The following is a 14,797-nucleotide window of genomic DNA, read 5'->3' on the forward strand; positions in this document are numbered from 1 at the left end:
TTTTTTCTTTTTTTTTTTTTTTTTTTTTTTTTTTTTTTTGGTGTCAGGAAAACAAACCTTTTCAAAAGATGGTTCATTCTCATATATAAGAATGATTTTGTGTAATGAACATGTTTTGTAACCTGTTAAAGGAAGCACAATAGGTCACCTTTAAATTAATGTTCACCAGAAGAATCAAACATGAACTGGGTAATTAATTAAATGTGATACATGTGATTTCAAAGCAAACAGATACTGTGATTCCAGAAGATTTAAAATTATTTTCCATTTCCCCACAGTTTTTATTCCTCTTGTCCAGATGAAGATCTGTTTAGTGTGTGGTGGATCCAGGACGCCATATGCAAGGTTGCAGGCCCAAGTTAGAAGTGCTGAACCGAGGCCTGGGGACCCTGGGGGGCTGGGAGCCACCGGGTGACTGGTAAGAGGAATTACTGGGACTCATAGGACTTAGATCTGGGGCGCTCTTGAAACTCCTGTTGGCCTGCGGAGGAGGGATTGAAACCGGAGGTGAGGAGAAGGTTGGGAGCTGAGGAAGAGGAGCAGTGGGGGCAGGAGGCAGAGGGGAGGAGGCCCACTGAGGCTGACAAGGCTGTGGTGGAGTCTGGTGGGGTTCATGGGGCATTGCTCCAGCAGTGGGTGGAGTAAACTCATCAGAGTACCTTAGTGGTTCTCCAAGAGTGGTGGCTGATCGAGGTACAATAACTTTTGGTGTGGGTCCTGTGGCAGTTGGCGGGGGTGTTGAGAACCTCTTTACCTCGTAGACCCGTGCTGTCTTTTGAGGACCACCTCTCTGCTCGTTGGCATTGGAAGGATCCTGGGGAACACCACCTCCATAGCTGAACAGGGAGGAGTTAAGCTGGTACGGCTGGTGACTCATTATGTCAACAGGTTTGATGCCTGATTTGTGCCCTTTGGGTCTGTTTGTCCCTGGCTTTGCTACCTCGGGTTTCCTCTGGGCCTTCAGAGGGCAGGACGGAGACAGTAGGGGGTTGTAGTTGATTGGAGGTGGGGCGCGAATGTTAGGTGAGTACTTCCATGCAGCAGGAAGGGAAGGTGTGGGTGAGGGTTCCCTGGTCTGAGCTGGAGAGTAAGGTGCAGCAGCAACAGACGGAGAACGCTCAACAACATACCGATCCATCCTGTTCTGTCTGCGGGCAAAAAGCTGACCTCCTTTTCCAGCGAGCTGCAGAACCTGGGGGGTTTGTGGTTTAGGAGCCACAGCAGGGGGCTTTGGTCCTCGCTGCGCCTGCATGAAGTTACAAGCTTCTGCACCAAGTCTCAGCCAGTCTTCCTCAGGCCCCGACTCATGACCCGCCTCCCCACTCGGCGCTACTCCAGACTCAACACATGGGCTTCTTCCTACACAACGATCATCCATGTTTTGCACCATCGACAGCAAGTCTGGGTTTGGAGAAACATCTTTGCTTTGCAGTGCACTGAACATTGGCTTCTTGTTGCTACGACGGCGTGCATCATGAAGGATGCCGGTGCGAGTGGCTGGGACGGAAATGCGTTGCTCTCTTGTGGCCATTAAGTCATTGGCAGGAGCCTGGGGATGCCCGGTTGGGGAAGCTGCATCGCTTATGTTGATTATTGGGTGGACAGACGGAGATGGAGACGGCTGAGGGAGAGGAGGTGCAGGGAAGGAGTCCTTAGCTAACTCAGAAGATGGATTCAGAGAGGAAATGTGTGGCGGTGGATAAGTAGGAGCAGGAGAACAAAGGTAAGGTTTAGCAATTGATGGGTGTATCGGAGAATACTGATCTGTAGACGGTGAAAGTGGAGTTGAGGAAGGAGCATGCGCTGCAGGAAGAGAGGAAAATGTTGAAGGAGGCTGAGAGAAAGACAAAGAAAGAGCTGACGGAGGAGAATAAAGCGCAGGGGAAGAGTTACTGTTGTTATTTCTCGGAGGGATGTACAGAGAGGTGCTGGACACCGCTCTTCTTGCATCTGGCCCTGGAGGAGGTTGGGTTGGTGGGATTGTCATGGTGGACACTGCTGAAACAGGCTTGGGAGCCATAGTTAGCGGTGTGGGTTTGGGCTGGGGAGGTCGGAACATCACAGAGGTCACAGATGCACGATTTGGGGTTGTTCCTGGGGTGAAGGGCCGTGCAGTGCGGTTCAGAAAGCCGGGATTAGGATTAAAACTGGAGTTACTGATTGAGTCCATGCTGGGGCTTGGACCAAAATCAGAGTGGGCTGTGTTATTAGAGTTACTGTGGAGCCCATTTTGACTTTGTATGGGTGTCTCCGAGGGTGGGCTCAGAACCACACTCGCCTGACTTACGGCAACTGAACCCCCGTTGGTCAAAGCCACAGCTGGAGGAGACATATGGTTACTGATGTGTTGTTTAGTGAAACTGTCGCTGGCTGAACTCTCCAAACCCGAGATGTCCAACCCTAAGCTTTGATTTCCAGAAGGCAAACGTCCTGGTGTCAGATGAGCTGAGTGGTCCACCTCTGCGCTGTGGTTGGCGCTTGGTGTTGTTGGGGTAGTTGGTGTGGTTGACGGGCAGGCAGAGCTTCTCCTGTCTAGCAGATCGAGATAACCTGAATCCCACGTAGAGTCAAAAGACGTAGACAGTCCTTCTTCCTCAACCTCAGAGCCACTTAAAACTGAGCTTCCTCCTCCTTCCTCTTCTGTCTCCCCTCCTGTTTCCCCTTCTGTTTCGCCTCCTCTGTCTCCTTCAGCCTTCCCAAAGCAGGTCAGTGTGTACTTCTTGGCTCTCTGCCGCCGTTTCTTGAACATAAGAACCCCTTTCGAATTGGGGTTGGGAGCATCAGTCAGCAAAGACGCAATAGAGCGGCATTTAGTGCGGGCTTCTTTCACCTGTTTCTCCACCACGCTCTCTCCACGCTGCAGCTCTGCAAGACAGGAAGCAAAAAATAAGCGAGAGACGAAAATAAATCTGCTGAAATGAGCAGAAATGCAGGGGAGAAGCAGTAATGGGAGTTCTGATTAATACAAAACAAGGAGCGGGCAACAAATAAAGGAAGCAAAACAGTCTGATAGTTCTCTCTGCCTGCTGGTGGCGGCTGATTCAGTCAGTATCATCACAGCTAGGGGTTGGGATGAGCATTCGCAGTGACTGACAGGAGAGCGTGTTGTGGATTTAGAACAAAGCATTCCTGCTGCTCTCCAATGTTCAGTCACACTCTGGGAAGATTAGATCACAGTCTATCTGCTTCCCAAATTGTGTCCATATGCTTACATATTCCTCTCTGTTTGGATAATCAGTAAATTAGTTTTGGGAACATGCTGAAGGACGGATAAATATAAGTTTTAAGACAGATTAGAAAGACTTTTCTAAATGTAGATTTCAGAAAATGTGCCACCCTTTGAAATTACAGAATTACAATCTTATTTTATTTTATTTTTTTTTAATGAATTCCAACACAGTCAAATGCAGCTTTAGATATTTCACTATTTTGGCTGGTGTTGAACATGTGTATATTTTTGAGTGACACATTATTGAAACACATACAAGGGTACAGAAAATGTGTTGCCCCTCTCATAATATTTGTTTTTATGTCATACTGAAGTCTTAGAACATCAAGCAAATCTTGATATCAGACAAAGATAACTTTTTACATTGAAAACTTAATTTAAGGGAAAAAGTGCTAGATTTATGTGAAAATGCAACTGCCTCCTTTTTTTATTACTACATGACCTCTAGAATTAAGAAAGGATTTGAAAACAACCTTTCTGACAACATGAAGGAGGCCAAAAGTAAAACAAAAACATGAAATAAATTCAAGGACAGATGAGATCCTACATTACTGGCATCTAATAGTCTGGAAAGAGTTGCAAGTCATTTCTAAGGTGTTCAGACTTAAGTGAACCACAGTGAAATTCATTATCCACTAATGGAGAAGTGATGGGAGCTTCCCAGTCCTATAATAATTACTCCAAAGGAAAACTCAACACTCAACAGGGAGATCACAAAAAAATCAGAATAACATCTGAGGCCCTGCACGCCGTCTTCTTCATAGTAACATTTCTCAATTATAGTTAAGCTACTCCAAAAAGTCATTTTTTCCAAAAAGTAAATATAATTGAGTAAAAGTAGTGACTTCCCACCTCTTGCTACTAATTTGGCGAAATTGACAGAACCATTAATTTTTCTCTCCTGAGGAAGAATCCTGCAAAATGCTTAAATATATAAGGATCGTTCATAGAGCCCTTAGTTTATTCAGCAAGACAGCCATCTGAAGTGAACCAGCACAAGACCAAGTCAAAACAACAAACAAAATGAAGGCTTCGGATTGGTCTAGTCGAAGTCTGAAAGTTAATTTAATTAAGATGTTATGGCTTGACTTTAAATTTGTGATGAAAAACGCCTCAGTGTGGCTGAATGAGTAAACATTCAGCACAAAAACAGCAGGACCACACATTAGGTTTAAGGGAAAAATACTTTTTCACACAATTAACCAGATTTTGTCTCTTAGAAAACAGCATTTTGTTTTTACTCAGATTATCTTCATTATTTATATTTGCTTGATGATGTAAAACATTAGCACTGCAAAACACAAACTCTTACCAAGTATTTTATGGTCTAGTTTCAAGTACACATATCTAAATAGGACAAAACTAATAAAAAGTACAAGTTCCACTGGCAAATTATTTCACTTATGAAATGGGAAAAAACAAGTCTTTTTTAAATTAATATTAAGCTATTGTTGACCTAAAATAAGCTCCTTTATTTTGCTAAAAAGTTACTTGTAAGTTATTCTTGTCTTATTGTAAGGGGGCTAGAATATTTGCAGTAGAAACTAGAGCAAAAATACTTGGTAAGATTTTGTCTTTGTAGTGAAGACAGACAAAAATAAAGCAAAATATTTTTCCACTGTTCCTGCTTGAGAGCAGTTTAGCTCTCTAACTGGCAACATATGATACATTGATTTATTAAACCAACTAATTGTAAAATGAATATGATCATTATCTTTATCCTGACAGCAAAACGTTTGCTGTAGGTCAATACTGGATTCCAGTCAGTGCAGGGGAAAAGGATACATTTCTAAAACAAATAACAAAAATAATTGTGTCCTTGTAATAAATGGAGCTGGGAACTGGTGTTTCAATATAAAAGTTAATAACATCTGCATTCATTGTTTGCAGTGACTTTTAATAAGATATAGGAAATGTCGCTCCTATATCATTTTGGTAGAAACTTATTTGATCACAGAATCTTCACAGATTACCACAACAAACGTTTCTTTTTTTTTTAAATAGATCATCTAAATTTCACCTCCAAAAGAAAGTCAGTCAAGAGTATAATGAGCCTTACCTGTGTAAACAGTGTGTGGAACCCTGAGTCCACCTTTGTCTGAACCTAAAGGAGATGTGAGGTCCCTCATTTCACCACTAAGTGTGTGAGTGTGTGTCCCTCGGACCCTCCCACACACACCCCAACAGAGTCCAAATCAGCTCTGAGTGGAGACCCGTTTAGTCACTGTCTCCTGTTCTGAGAGCTCAGCCCATGTAAAGACCTTTGTCTGTTTCCAGCAACCCAAAGCAACACATGATGTCAACCCTCTATTCCTGTCTGACAGGCTTCAAACACCTGTCTGCTCTCTGTCCTGAACACACACACACACAAAGAGCGGGAGACCCCTCACCTCGTATTTAGATCACTGTGTATATATGTCTGTGTGACACGCAGCGTGTCGCCGGAAGGTTAGCAGTAAGTCATCGCTGTTGTACACAAAGACGCAAAACTCTGCAACAGAGTCGGTGATCTGGGACCCAAAGTCACTGTGTGTGTTTGTAACACGAGAAAGGGCAGATCTCTGGTGGCACGGCCACCGTTTGTCCTGTAGTAAAGCCCTCAGCCTGCATTAAAGTTATTCACGTCTTTGGGCTCTCGCACCCGATGACAGCTCGTTCATTGCAGCAGCATTCCCTCCAGGAACAGGAACTCAGTCAGTGCATAGTTATTCAGTTTAATCAGCTGTCAGCTCGGTTGAAATTATGACTCAAACCAAGAAGGTGGAAATAACACTTTACAGGTTCAGCAAAAAATATTTATGAATTGAAAACACGTCTGCTGATGTTCCTCAACAAAGAAGTTCCTATCTTGAGGAAGCTTGTCAGGATTAAAAGCTCTTCTGCTATTGCATCATTTTGCGGATTTTTCGGCAAAATGAAACCAAAAAAAACTGAAACGACTGTTTAAATATTATGTTCATCCTGTGCAAATACCCATTTGAGTGGCAGGTAAATCCTGGACACCTGGTCACCAGTCCATCACAGACACACTGTCACAATAACAAACTCTGCTGGACAATAAATTGTCCCAGAAATTATTATAATAAACAATAATTTTGTTCTTTTCAGACCATTTTTAAGTAATACATTATGGCATAATATTGCAAGTTTGCTCTCTCTAAGACCAGTAAATTTTACCTTTGGAATAACATTGGAACTGAAAGACACTTTTAATATCCAAAATAAAACACAACCATAAACTATTATTATTATTAGTAGTAGTAGTAGTAGTAGTATGTTACTCCTATTAGTTGTTGTATTGTTGGTATTGCATTTCTTTAATAGGATTATTTTCTCTTCTAACACTGGACGTGTCGTAATTCTAATTATTTTACAATTGTCTGATTTAATACACGATAATCTGAATCATATTATTGTAATTATTATCATCACCATCTTTAGTTCTTTGTTCTGCATGATGTCACAATTGACTTGGCAGCAGTGTTGCCACCGCTGGTATGCATATAAACATGAGTGTCCACCCTATACAATAAAAGGTATTTAATCTGTAATACCTAATCTTTATAACCATTTGCATGCTCTTCAGTCTGCACTCTTAAAAATAGAAAATTGACAAGGAGCATACCAAACCCGAAAAATAATTAAGCCAAAAAGATATTTACATACAATAGGCATAGTTGGAAACTCATGTCTGTAAAAAGTAGACTTTTAAAAATGATACAAATCTTGATTTAGGGCCATAGGGCGAGAGGCGGGGTGCACTTATTTTCTCTTTTTATATTCATCTGTCACTCTTTTGGGGAATTTCATCCACTCTTCCCTATAATTACATTGCCTACCCTCTAGTTGTCTCTGATAGAGACAACTAGAATTTCACATTAAGTAGAATATAGAATAAAATTCAAATAATCACTCCACATCAGCTCTCCTGAATAGATTTAAATGAACAGAAGCACATTTATATCTGGTTTTATGTGCACATAAGCAGTTATTCACACACTGTCCACATATATACACATTAAGCTGGTCTATAAATCAGGGCTCTGCTCTCTCAATCAGAAAGCTTCAGCAGCTATAAATACAGCCACCGAGGCAAATATCCAGAATACTTTAAGGAGAGGATGAGGGGGGAACGTGGAGAATCCCTCTGCTGGTGTCTGGTGTGTCTCACTTCATGCAAGTATAAACGATTGGACAGGAATAGGCGACGGCCACTAGAGGGCGATCGAGCAAAAGATTTAAAACCACAATGTTATGTTTATTTTTTGGACTTTCTTTGTAATGTGGTCTATCTGATGTTGTTTTCTCCTGTTACAGCTGAATAGTAAAGTCCTAAACATGCAGTTCTGAACAAATTCAGAGATAAATCACAAGAAAACTAAAGCGGAACAAAAACTCCTGGGAGATTAAATAAATAAAATGAAATGTTGAGGGAAATATTATTGGAAAATAAATTAACAGCATGATGGAGAAAATTATACTGTGTTTTAGGATCTGCAGAGTAAAGGAGCGGCAAGATTAAAGAATATTGGGTTATTTCATTACAGACGGACAGACAGATGATTTTACATAAGAGTAATGCGCATTTGAATCTTCCTGCACTGTTATCATTATTATTATTTTCTTAATTGAGCTGTACTTTATTTGTTCAAAATAAACTAAAATAACAGATGGATGTATGAAACCTCTAGTCAGGTTTTATCCAGATGAAGAAGATACTTAAATCATGTTTCCTATGTTTCCAAATTTCCTGGACGTCCTGGTTTTAACATTTCTATGTTAAGGAGTAAAATCTTCAGAAAATCTAAACTAGACCTAAAACAGGTTTATTTTGCTCAAAGCAAATTACGTTAGGATAATACTCACTGGCCTGTCTAGCTTTGTCCATGTAGCTGGTGGAGAGTTCGTCGTTCACCGGGCTGAGCTGCGGTCCCACCATGGGCACCAGATGATGACCGGAGCCCAACTTCAAGGCCTCTTTGGCCCGTTCAGGAGACACCAAAGGAGGGCAGGCTGGAGTAATGTAGCCCCCTGTCTCCTGGAAGCCGCTGTCCCCCTCTCCCTCTGCGTCCACCGGGCCCTGATCAGGGGTTGGGGTGAGGGTGTGAGGGGTCAGGGTGTGAGCGGATGTGTATCTCTCCTCTGGGTCGGGCAGGTAGATGAACTCTCTGCGAGGGACGCTGGTGAGACCCTGAACGTGCCACTGGGTGGAAACTCCTGCGTCTGTAGCACTTTCATACCTGGGATCAAACACAGATGCAGAATTTTACTTCACAATCTGCCATGGCTCACACTGCAAAAACACAAAATCTTACTTAGTATCGTTGGTATAGTTTGTAGTGGAACAATCTTAGTACACTTGATTTAAGACAAAAATTAACTCACAAAGTAACTTTTCTGTAAGATGTAGGAGCTTATTTTAATTCAGTTATTCCGTAATATAAACAAGACATTTTTTTTCATATTATAAGTTAAAATGTCTTGTTCCAGTGGCAGATATCAATACTTTTAATCAACATTAGGGAATTAATTTCTTAAAGAGGCATTATTATGTGTTTTCCAGCTAAGTAGAATCTTTTTATAACACAATCAAGTAGTTATGTTACCTTCAGTTGCAATAAAGCACACTGTATATTATATGACTTTGTAAATCAAGGCCTTAAAATTTGGCTTCTGTCTCTTTAAGAAAGTCCGGCTCTTTCCGAGACTCCGCCTTCAGGAAGTCATCACAAGTCGCGGGGACGTCTGCTCTGTGAGACAGAAGCTTGGAGGAGGAGCTGTGCCTAGAAGGCGGGGCTTTGTCCACCCAGGTGTTTTGCACAGCTGAATGGTTGCCATGGAGATTAAAGGATTTCTCAAACATGCATGAAAGAATCAAATAATCACTCCAGGTTTGTTTTTAATAAGGAAATGACATTATAACATGATGTAAAACTCAAACATGTTACTTGTAAGTTAGTTTTGTCTTATTTCAAGGGCACTACAATATTTTCTCCGGAAACTAGACTGACTTGGTAAAATTTTGTGTTTTTGCAGTGGAGTTTATAGTAAATGTCTTGGAGTTTCTCTTCTGGTTCTTCTCTTACCCGCTCATCTCAGAAGTCTCCTCTTCTTGGTTGTCGTAACGCGAAGGTGAGCGAGCATGAGGGGACGGTCGCCGTTGGCGTCGCTGGTGCGTTTGTGAATGTGTGTCTGCGTCGCTGTCTGTTTCACCGTAGTACGCCTCGCTGTCTGGGGGGGAAGTAATGCCTCTGGATAACTCGGTGGGGGAGAGGAAGGAGGAGCTGTTGTTCAGGACGGTGGCAGGAGGAGACAGAACCCTGATGGATGATTGAGGTGAAATAGAGCGAGCAGAACAAGGTAGAGAGAGAAATCCAGAGAGGTTCCTGGAATAAAACAAATATCAAGGCAAAATGTGGTTTCATTGTTTACCTGTACAGATAAAAATCACTGGGTCCATGTTCCGACCTTCTAACTTTTAGGTTCAGTGTGGAAGTTTCCTTATCTACTAGGCTCATGGCCTGAGCATGTGTAAGATCTGCACACATCTGGTCACCAATGGCAATCAGCTCATCGTGCTCCTTCAGTCCGGCTCGGCAGGCTTTGCTGCGCTTGCGTACCTAAAGAAAGAAAAGAGTTTACTGCAGTCTCTGGAGTGGCTTTTAGTATTTCCAGAGGTCTTCTACTGGCAGAAGCAGCCTGAAAGACCTCGAGGTGGATTTATGTAGGAGACATGCTACTTAGGAGCTTAACAAGCTTAGTCGTTTTGATGAGGAGAAGGAGAAGGTCCAGCAGCTCTGCACAGTCTCAGTTGAGGACGGAAAACTGGATGTTTGAACTACAAATAAATTATAAAAGAGCTTCTCTATTTGGCTCAACTCTTTTATCACTATAAATCAGTTATTTGCTTATATTGGTGCCTAAATGCACCCAATCTGACCATTTCTATACATTCTTCCTTCACTAAGTACCACAATACGGCTCAATTTGAACATGTGACATAGACATTCATCTTGTCGGTGACGACAAAACATTAGCCTTTCAAAATTATCATTTGACAAGAGATGGATGAAAAAACACGAGCTTCCAATCTTCCTGGGAAGCATCCATTTTGACAGCACTTTGTCACTGAGATTGTACTTTTTTTAAACCATGGTAATTATGGTATTGATGTGCGTTGAATTTTTGTCACAGAAACAATAAGCCTGTTATCAGCTTTGTGCCAGCACTGAAATCGGTTATTTATATCGTTTTAAAGAATGTGGCTGCTGACTTAATGTTACATGTTAGTCTGAATCACACAAGTACTTCTTTTGGACAAATGAGAGCAAAGAGGAGCTGACTGGACGTAATGCACAGCTCCATCTTTAGAAAAAAACCTGAAACATATCAGCAGAAAATCCTCCTTCCAAATGTTAAGCACAGTGGTGGAAGGGTGATGATATGGGCTTGGTAGCTTGCAGTGCTTAGACTTTGAGGCAAACATCAAAAGCATAAGAAAAGATCTCAAACAGAATAATATGTATAACAGAATGGCTACGAAAAGAAAAAACAATCGAGGCGCTGAAGAGATCAAATCATAGCCCTGAAACTTAAGAGATATGCAACGTCAAATGTCCACAAACTTTGATAAAATGAGGCAATGTTGTAAAGAAAAGCAGGTCAAAATTCCAACAATGTGATACACTGGTAAAGTTATGCATGCAGTTATTGCTTTTGCGTACTTAGTTTTATTCACACATGCTCTCTATTCAGACGATGTAATGACAATCTGTTGGATAAGTTTAAACATGATTAAGAACATTGTAAAGACCAGATGATTTTTATGTTGTCCTTATACCTAAAAGGCTGAAAGAAACTGAAAGAAAATAATTGAATCTATTGATCAGTTTTATCATATGTGGCAGCTTGAGGTCAATGATGTCATCGAACCCTCAGGAAGTCCGTTTTTAGAGGTGGTGTGGGGGTGATGGTGGGTTTAGACGAGATGGTGAGCATTCCTGTCACACTTGAAGCTAAAAGTAGACGATAAGGTCGTCCCATCTGTTCCCCTGCACTCACACACACACTAAAACACACACCTTATCATGGCTGCTGAAAGTGAAAAATGTTGATCATTCAAGCACCCACTTGAACTGTTTGCCATCCTGAGACGGCTGCCTCTTGGCCCAGTTTTTCTGTTTGGGTTTAGACGCTTTAAAGGCAAATGAACGAGCACGCGTCATAAAAATGGGAATTTGAACAGCTGCATGCAGCAAGGGGGGCATGTCTGTCACTCACCATATGCCCCGCCCACATTTCCAAAATAAGAACTGACTCAAAAAAATCAAAAATATTCCTAGACAGAGAGAGACGGGTTCTACTGTGAAGGAAAACACGTCGCTCTCAAAGTGAATAATTTCAAAATAAAAAGCTTAAAAAAGATTATGTACTGAGTGTGTGTGTGTGTGTGTGTGTGTGTGAGTGTGTGTGTGTGTGAGTGAGAACAAGAGGTCTGGTTTTTTCCATCCTCGGCCTCCAGCTGCTCTCAAACGAGCTATTCTGATCCGTTTGAGCTCCGTTCTCAGCCGGGCTTATCTGAGGTATGCCTGACCACACATAGCACACACACTAAGAGGAAACACACACACCTAACTCCAAATTGAGGTGATTTTCTCAGCCTGAAAATACTGTTTGCACAGATAAATTTGGTTTCAGAGCTAATCTGTCTAAATTTAAGAAGTTTGGAAATTTTGCAGGAGATTGGTCGGCTTTTGTCATCGGGGTCGGTGAGGTCACATTCCTGCTTCCAGGGATAATTTTGCTCATTAGGTCAATGACCCTCAAGCTTTGGTACTCTACCTTTAGTGGTACTTGGTGGTGATTTTGATCTGAATAATTTGCATAATTTTCTTAAGTGTAAAGTGGTAGATAATGGACCAGAAATAAATCTTGTTGACTTTAATTTAGATATGATGCTAACACCTAGCTAAATCTGATGCTACAGTAAATCAGACTGAACTTTGTTGTAAATCAGAATTAGGATTGACAAAATTACTTATAGGAATTAAATTTAGAAAGACTTTTCGCTACTTTCCTCAAATTCAGGAGTTTGTATACATATTACAGTTTTTCTCAGTCATTTTGTTCAATCTTCAAATCATTATCAATTAATGAATGAAACTGATATTAAAACTTTGAAACAGACTCTGCCTGTCACAATAAACAAACATCAATTAATCGCATGATAAATTAAAAGAAACTCAATAATTTTCATTTGCTTGATTTATTGTTTTTCTCTTTTTTTCTCTCTTTTTATCAAAAACTGAATGATAAAAGTCTTAAGTGTTTTGGTCTCAACTATCCCTTTTTTTAAAGATAGTTTTGTTTACAGAGACTTCGTCATTTATTTTATTTCTTGTTTCTGTCGTTTTCTTTATTTTGGATATTATATATATCTCTCAGTTCCAGTGTTTAAATGTTCATTAAAATTTAAAGTATATTGATCTTTGAGAATGTGTTCTTGCATTTTTGCTCCACTATTACAATTATATTACTTGAAAATGGTCTCAACACAACAATGTTATCATTTATCATAATAAGTACTGGGACAATTTATCGTCCAGCAAAACATGTAATTGTGACAGGCCTACTTTGTAAGCGGCTAGAGGAATCTCTATTTTACATCTCAATCAAACCAGAAAGGAGACAAATTCTGTCCACAAATGTTGGACATAATTTATGAAGGCTATTTATGAAAGAGTGGCTTCTTTGAAAAAGTGTCTTTTCTCATTTTTGATGGTTCTTTCCATCTGTATAGGCAACATAACCCTCCTCACAAAGCTGTGCTCCAGCAGTTCCCTGGTCCAGAAACAAAACTGTACAACAGCTGAAGTTTAAATTAATCTGGACCTTGGCCAAACACTGCTGTGTGAAATAGGAGCCAGGATAAAAGCTCATCTGCAGCAGAACATTGCACTTTTTTGAGCAATGTGAATCCAGATTATTCATAGATAGACAGGACAGATATATAGATAGATAGATATTTGCCATTTCACAACTGTACAAACAAACTTAAACGTGTGTCAATTGATATGTTTCTATTACGTCATTGAAGAGGTGGAGAAATATTGTAAATAATGTTTTCTGTATTTATTTTATAATTATTGTAACAATGATAATTAATAACTGTGGAAAAACATACTTCTTTTCTTTACAATCTCAGTTTAAACTGTAAACGTTTAAAAATCACAAAACCAGCTCAGCACATTAAACTTGCCAGATATACAGCAGTTTTTTACATATTTGCTTTTTGACCACGGTACCTTTGCCACCTGTAGAGGCTTCTGCTGCTCCGCTCCTCCTTGCAGCCTGAACCCCCACGGAGCTCCTCCTGAGAGACAGACCAGGATCTCCTCCGCCACCATCTCTGCTCCCAAACCGCAGACTGAGTGTATGTGAATGTGTGTGGGAAGTCTGTTCTCTTCTTCCTCAGTTCCTCACACTCTGGAGGTATCAGACACTCTCTCTGATCGCTCTCCAGATCACCCCACCCTTTCATTGCTAATGCTGGAATGCAGCGTGGGGTGGAGGGTTGGGGGGTTCAGCGTGTGAGTGTTGGTGACCCTCATCCTCCTGTGGATTCGACACTTGCCACGTCAGTCTCAAGCACCACATACAGGAGGGGATGCTTGCTGATATACACTCCAGAAATAACCACCAGCCCTGACCTCTTCAACACATTCAGTCTGTTGAGGAGCAGTGGAGCAGATTTCTGCTCGTTTTCCCTGCAGGATCATTTTCAATGAAAGGAGGGGTAAAAAAAGAAAAATCTATTGAATTTAAAATGTAATTTATTGTAGTAGAATGTGCAGTGCCATGGAAATACAGTCAGGTCTACACTGGTATCTACTGGATATCAAAACATATTTATGTTTTACAATAGCCCAGTCCATCTTAGACTGACCTAAATTGGTTTAAATTGAACAAAGAATGTGTGGCAACACTTGAAAGTCGCTTTTACATGAGCTTTTCATCTAATCTAATTGTGCTTGAGGTATTTTGTAAAGCAGAATGGATAAAAACATCTATAATATATATATATATATATATATATATATATATATATATATATATATATATATATATATATATATATATATATATATAGTTTAGTTTAGTTTAATTTGTTGTAAATGCCTGCACCTTTTCAGTCAAGTTGTTTTGAAGTGTGGATAACAAATTATTTGATGACCGACTTGATAAATAAATTAAAAAATCACTCATTCAGTGCATTTTCTCTGGTTGTATTATTATTATTTCACTTTGACTTGCCCTATTGCTGCAGTGTACAAAAACAAATAAACACAACCAAACTTTCCTTGCCACAGGATTATAGCTCCTACACTATAATTAACCATATGCAATGGTTCCATTTTAAATGTATCTGATATTGGAAAAAAACACAACATAATTAACAAAATGTGAAAAAGTTCAAGATACATAGATACCTTGTTATTGGTGAATAGCATGTGTAAGGAAAAGGAAAAACAAAAAAATGTAGATTTCTGCTTTAATTTTTAGTTATGT

General features: G+C 40.3%; 1 protein-coding gene across 2 annotated transcripts; it reads right to left on the bottom strand.

The window, feature by feature from the left end:
- Nucleotides 1-36: 36 nt before the first annotated feature.
- Nucleotides 37-14,299, bottom strand: LOC106935651 (synaptopodin 2-like protein). Of its 2 annotated transcripts, none has more exons than XM_015016222.1 (5): nt 13,534-14,299; nt 9,698-9,849; nt 9,316-9,615; nt 8,096-8,469; nt 37-2,865 (listed from the first exon to the last, which is right to left on the bottom strand). In XM_015016222.1, the coding sequence occupies exons 1-5, from the start codon at nt 13,633-13,635 to the stop codon at nt 311-313; spliced, it is 3,483 nt and encodes a 1,160-aa protein (XP_014871708.1). In that variant the 5' UTR covers nt 13,636-14,299; the 3' UTR covers nt 37-310. The 2 variants fall into 2 exon arrangements, with proteins under 2 accessions (XP_014871708.1, XP_014871709.1); XM_015016223.1 differs by having other exon boundaries at nt 9,316-9,549; nt 9,662-9,849.
- Nucleotides 14,300-14,797: the final 498 nt, after the last annotated feature.

The sequence above is a fragment of the Poecilia latipinna genome, unplaced genomic scaffold (genome assembly GCF_001443285.1).
Source record: "Poecilia latipinna isolate Pla-1442-1.1 unplaced genomic scaffold, P_latipinna-1.0 Scaffold1994, whole genome shotgun sequence".
Classification (NCBI taxonomy): Eukaryota; Metazoa; Chordata; class Actinopteri; order Cyprinodontiformes; family Poeciliidae; genus Poecilia; species Poecilia latipinna.

Bases quoted from the DNA above. Each gene is read 5' to 3' on its own strand.
- LOC106935651 (XM_015016222.1), bottom strand. From the start codon at position 13,635: ATGGTGGCGGAGGAGATCCTGGTCTGTCTCTCAGGAGGAGCTCCGTGG. The intron at 9,616-9,697 runs GTCGGAACATGG...GTTTTATTCCAG, and splicing joins CTGAACCTAAAAGTTAGAAG to GAACCTCTCTGGATTTCTCT. The intron at 8,470-9,315 runs GTAAGAGAAGAA...GTTTGATCCCAG, and splicing joins GAGACTTCTGAGATGAGCGG to GTATGAAAGTGCTACAGACG.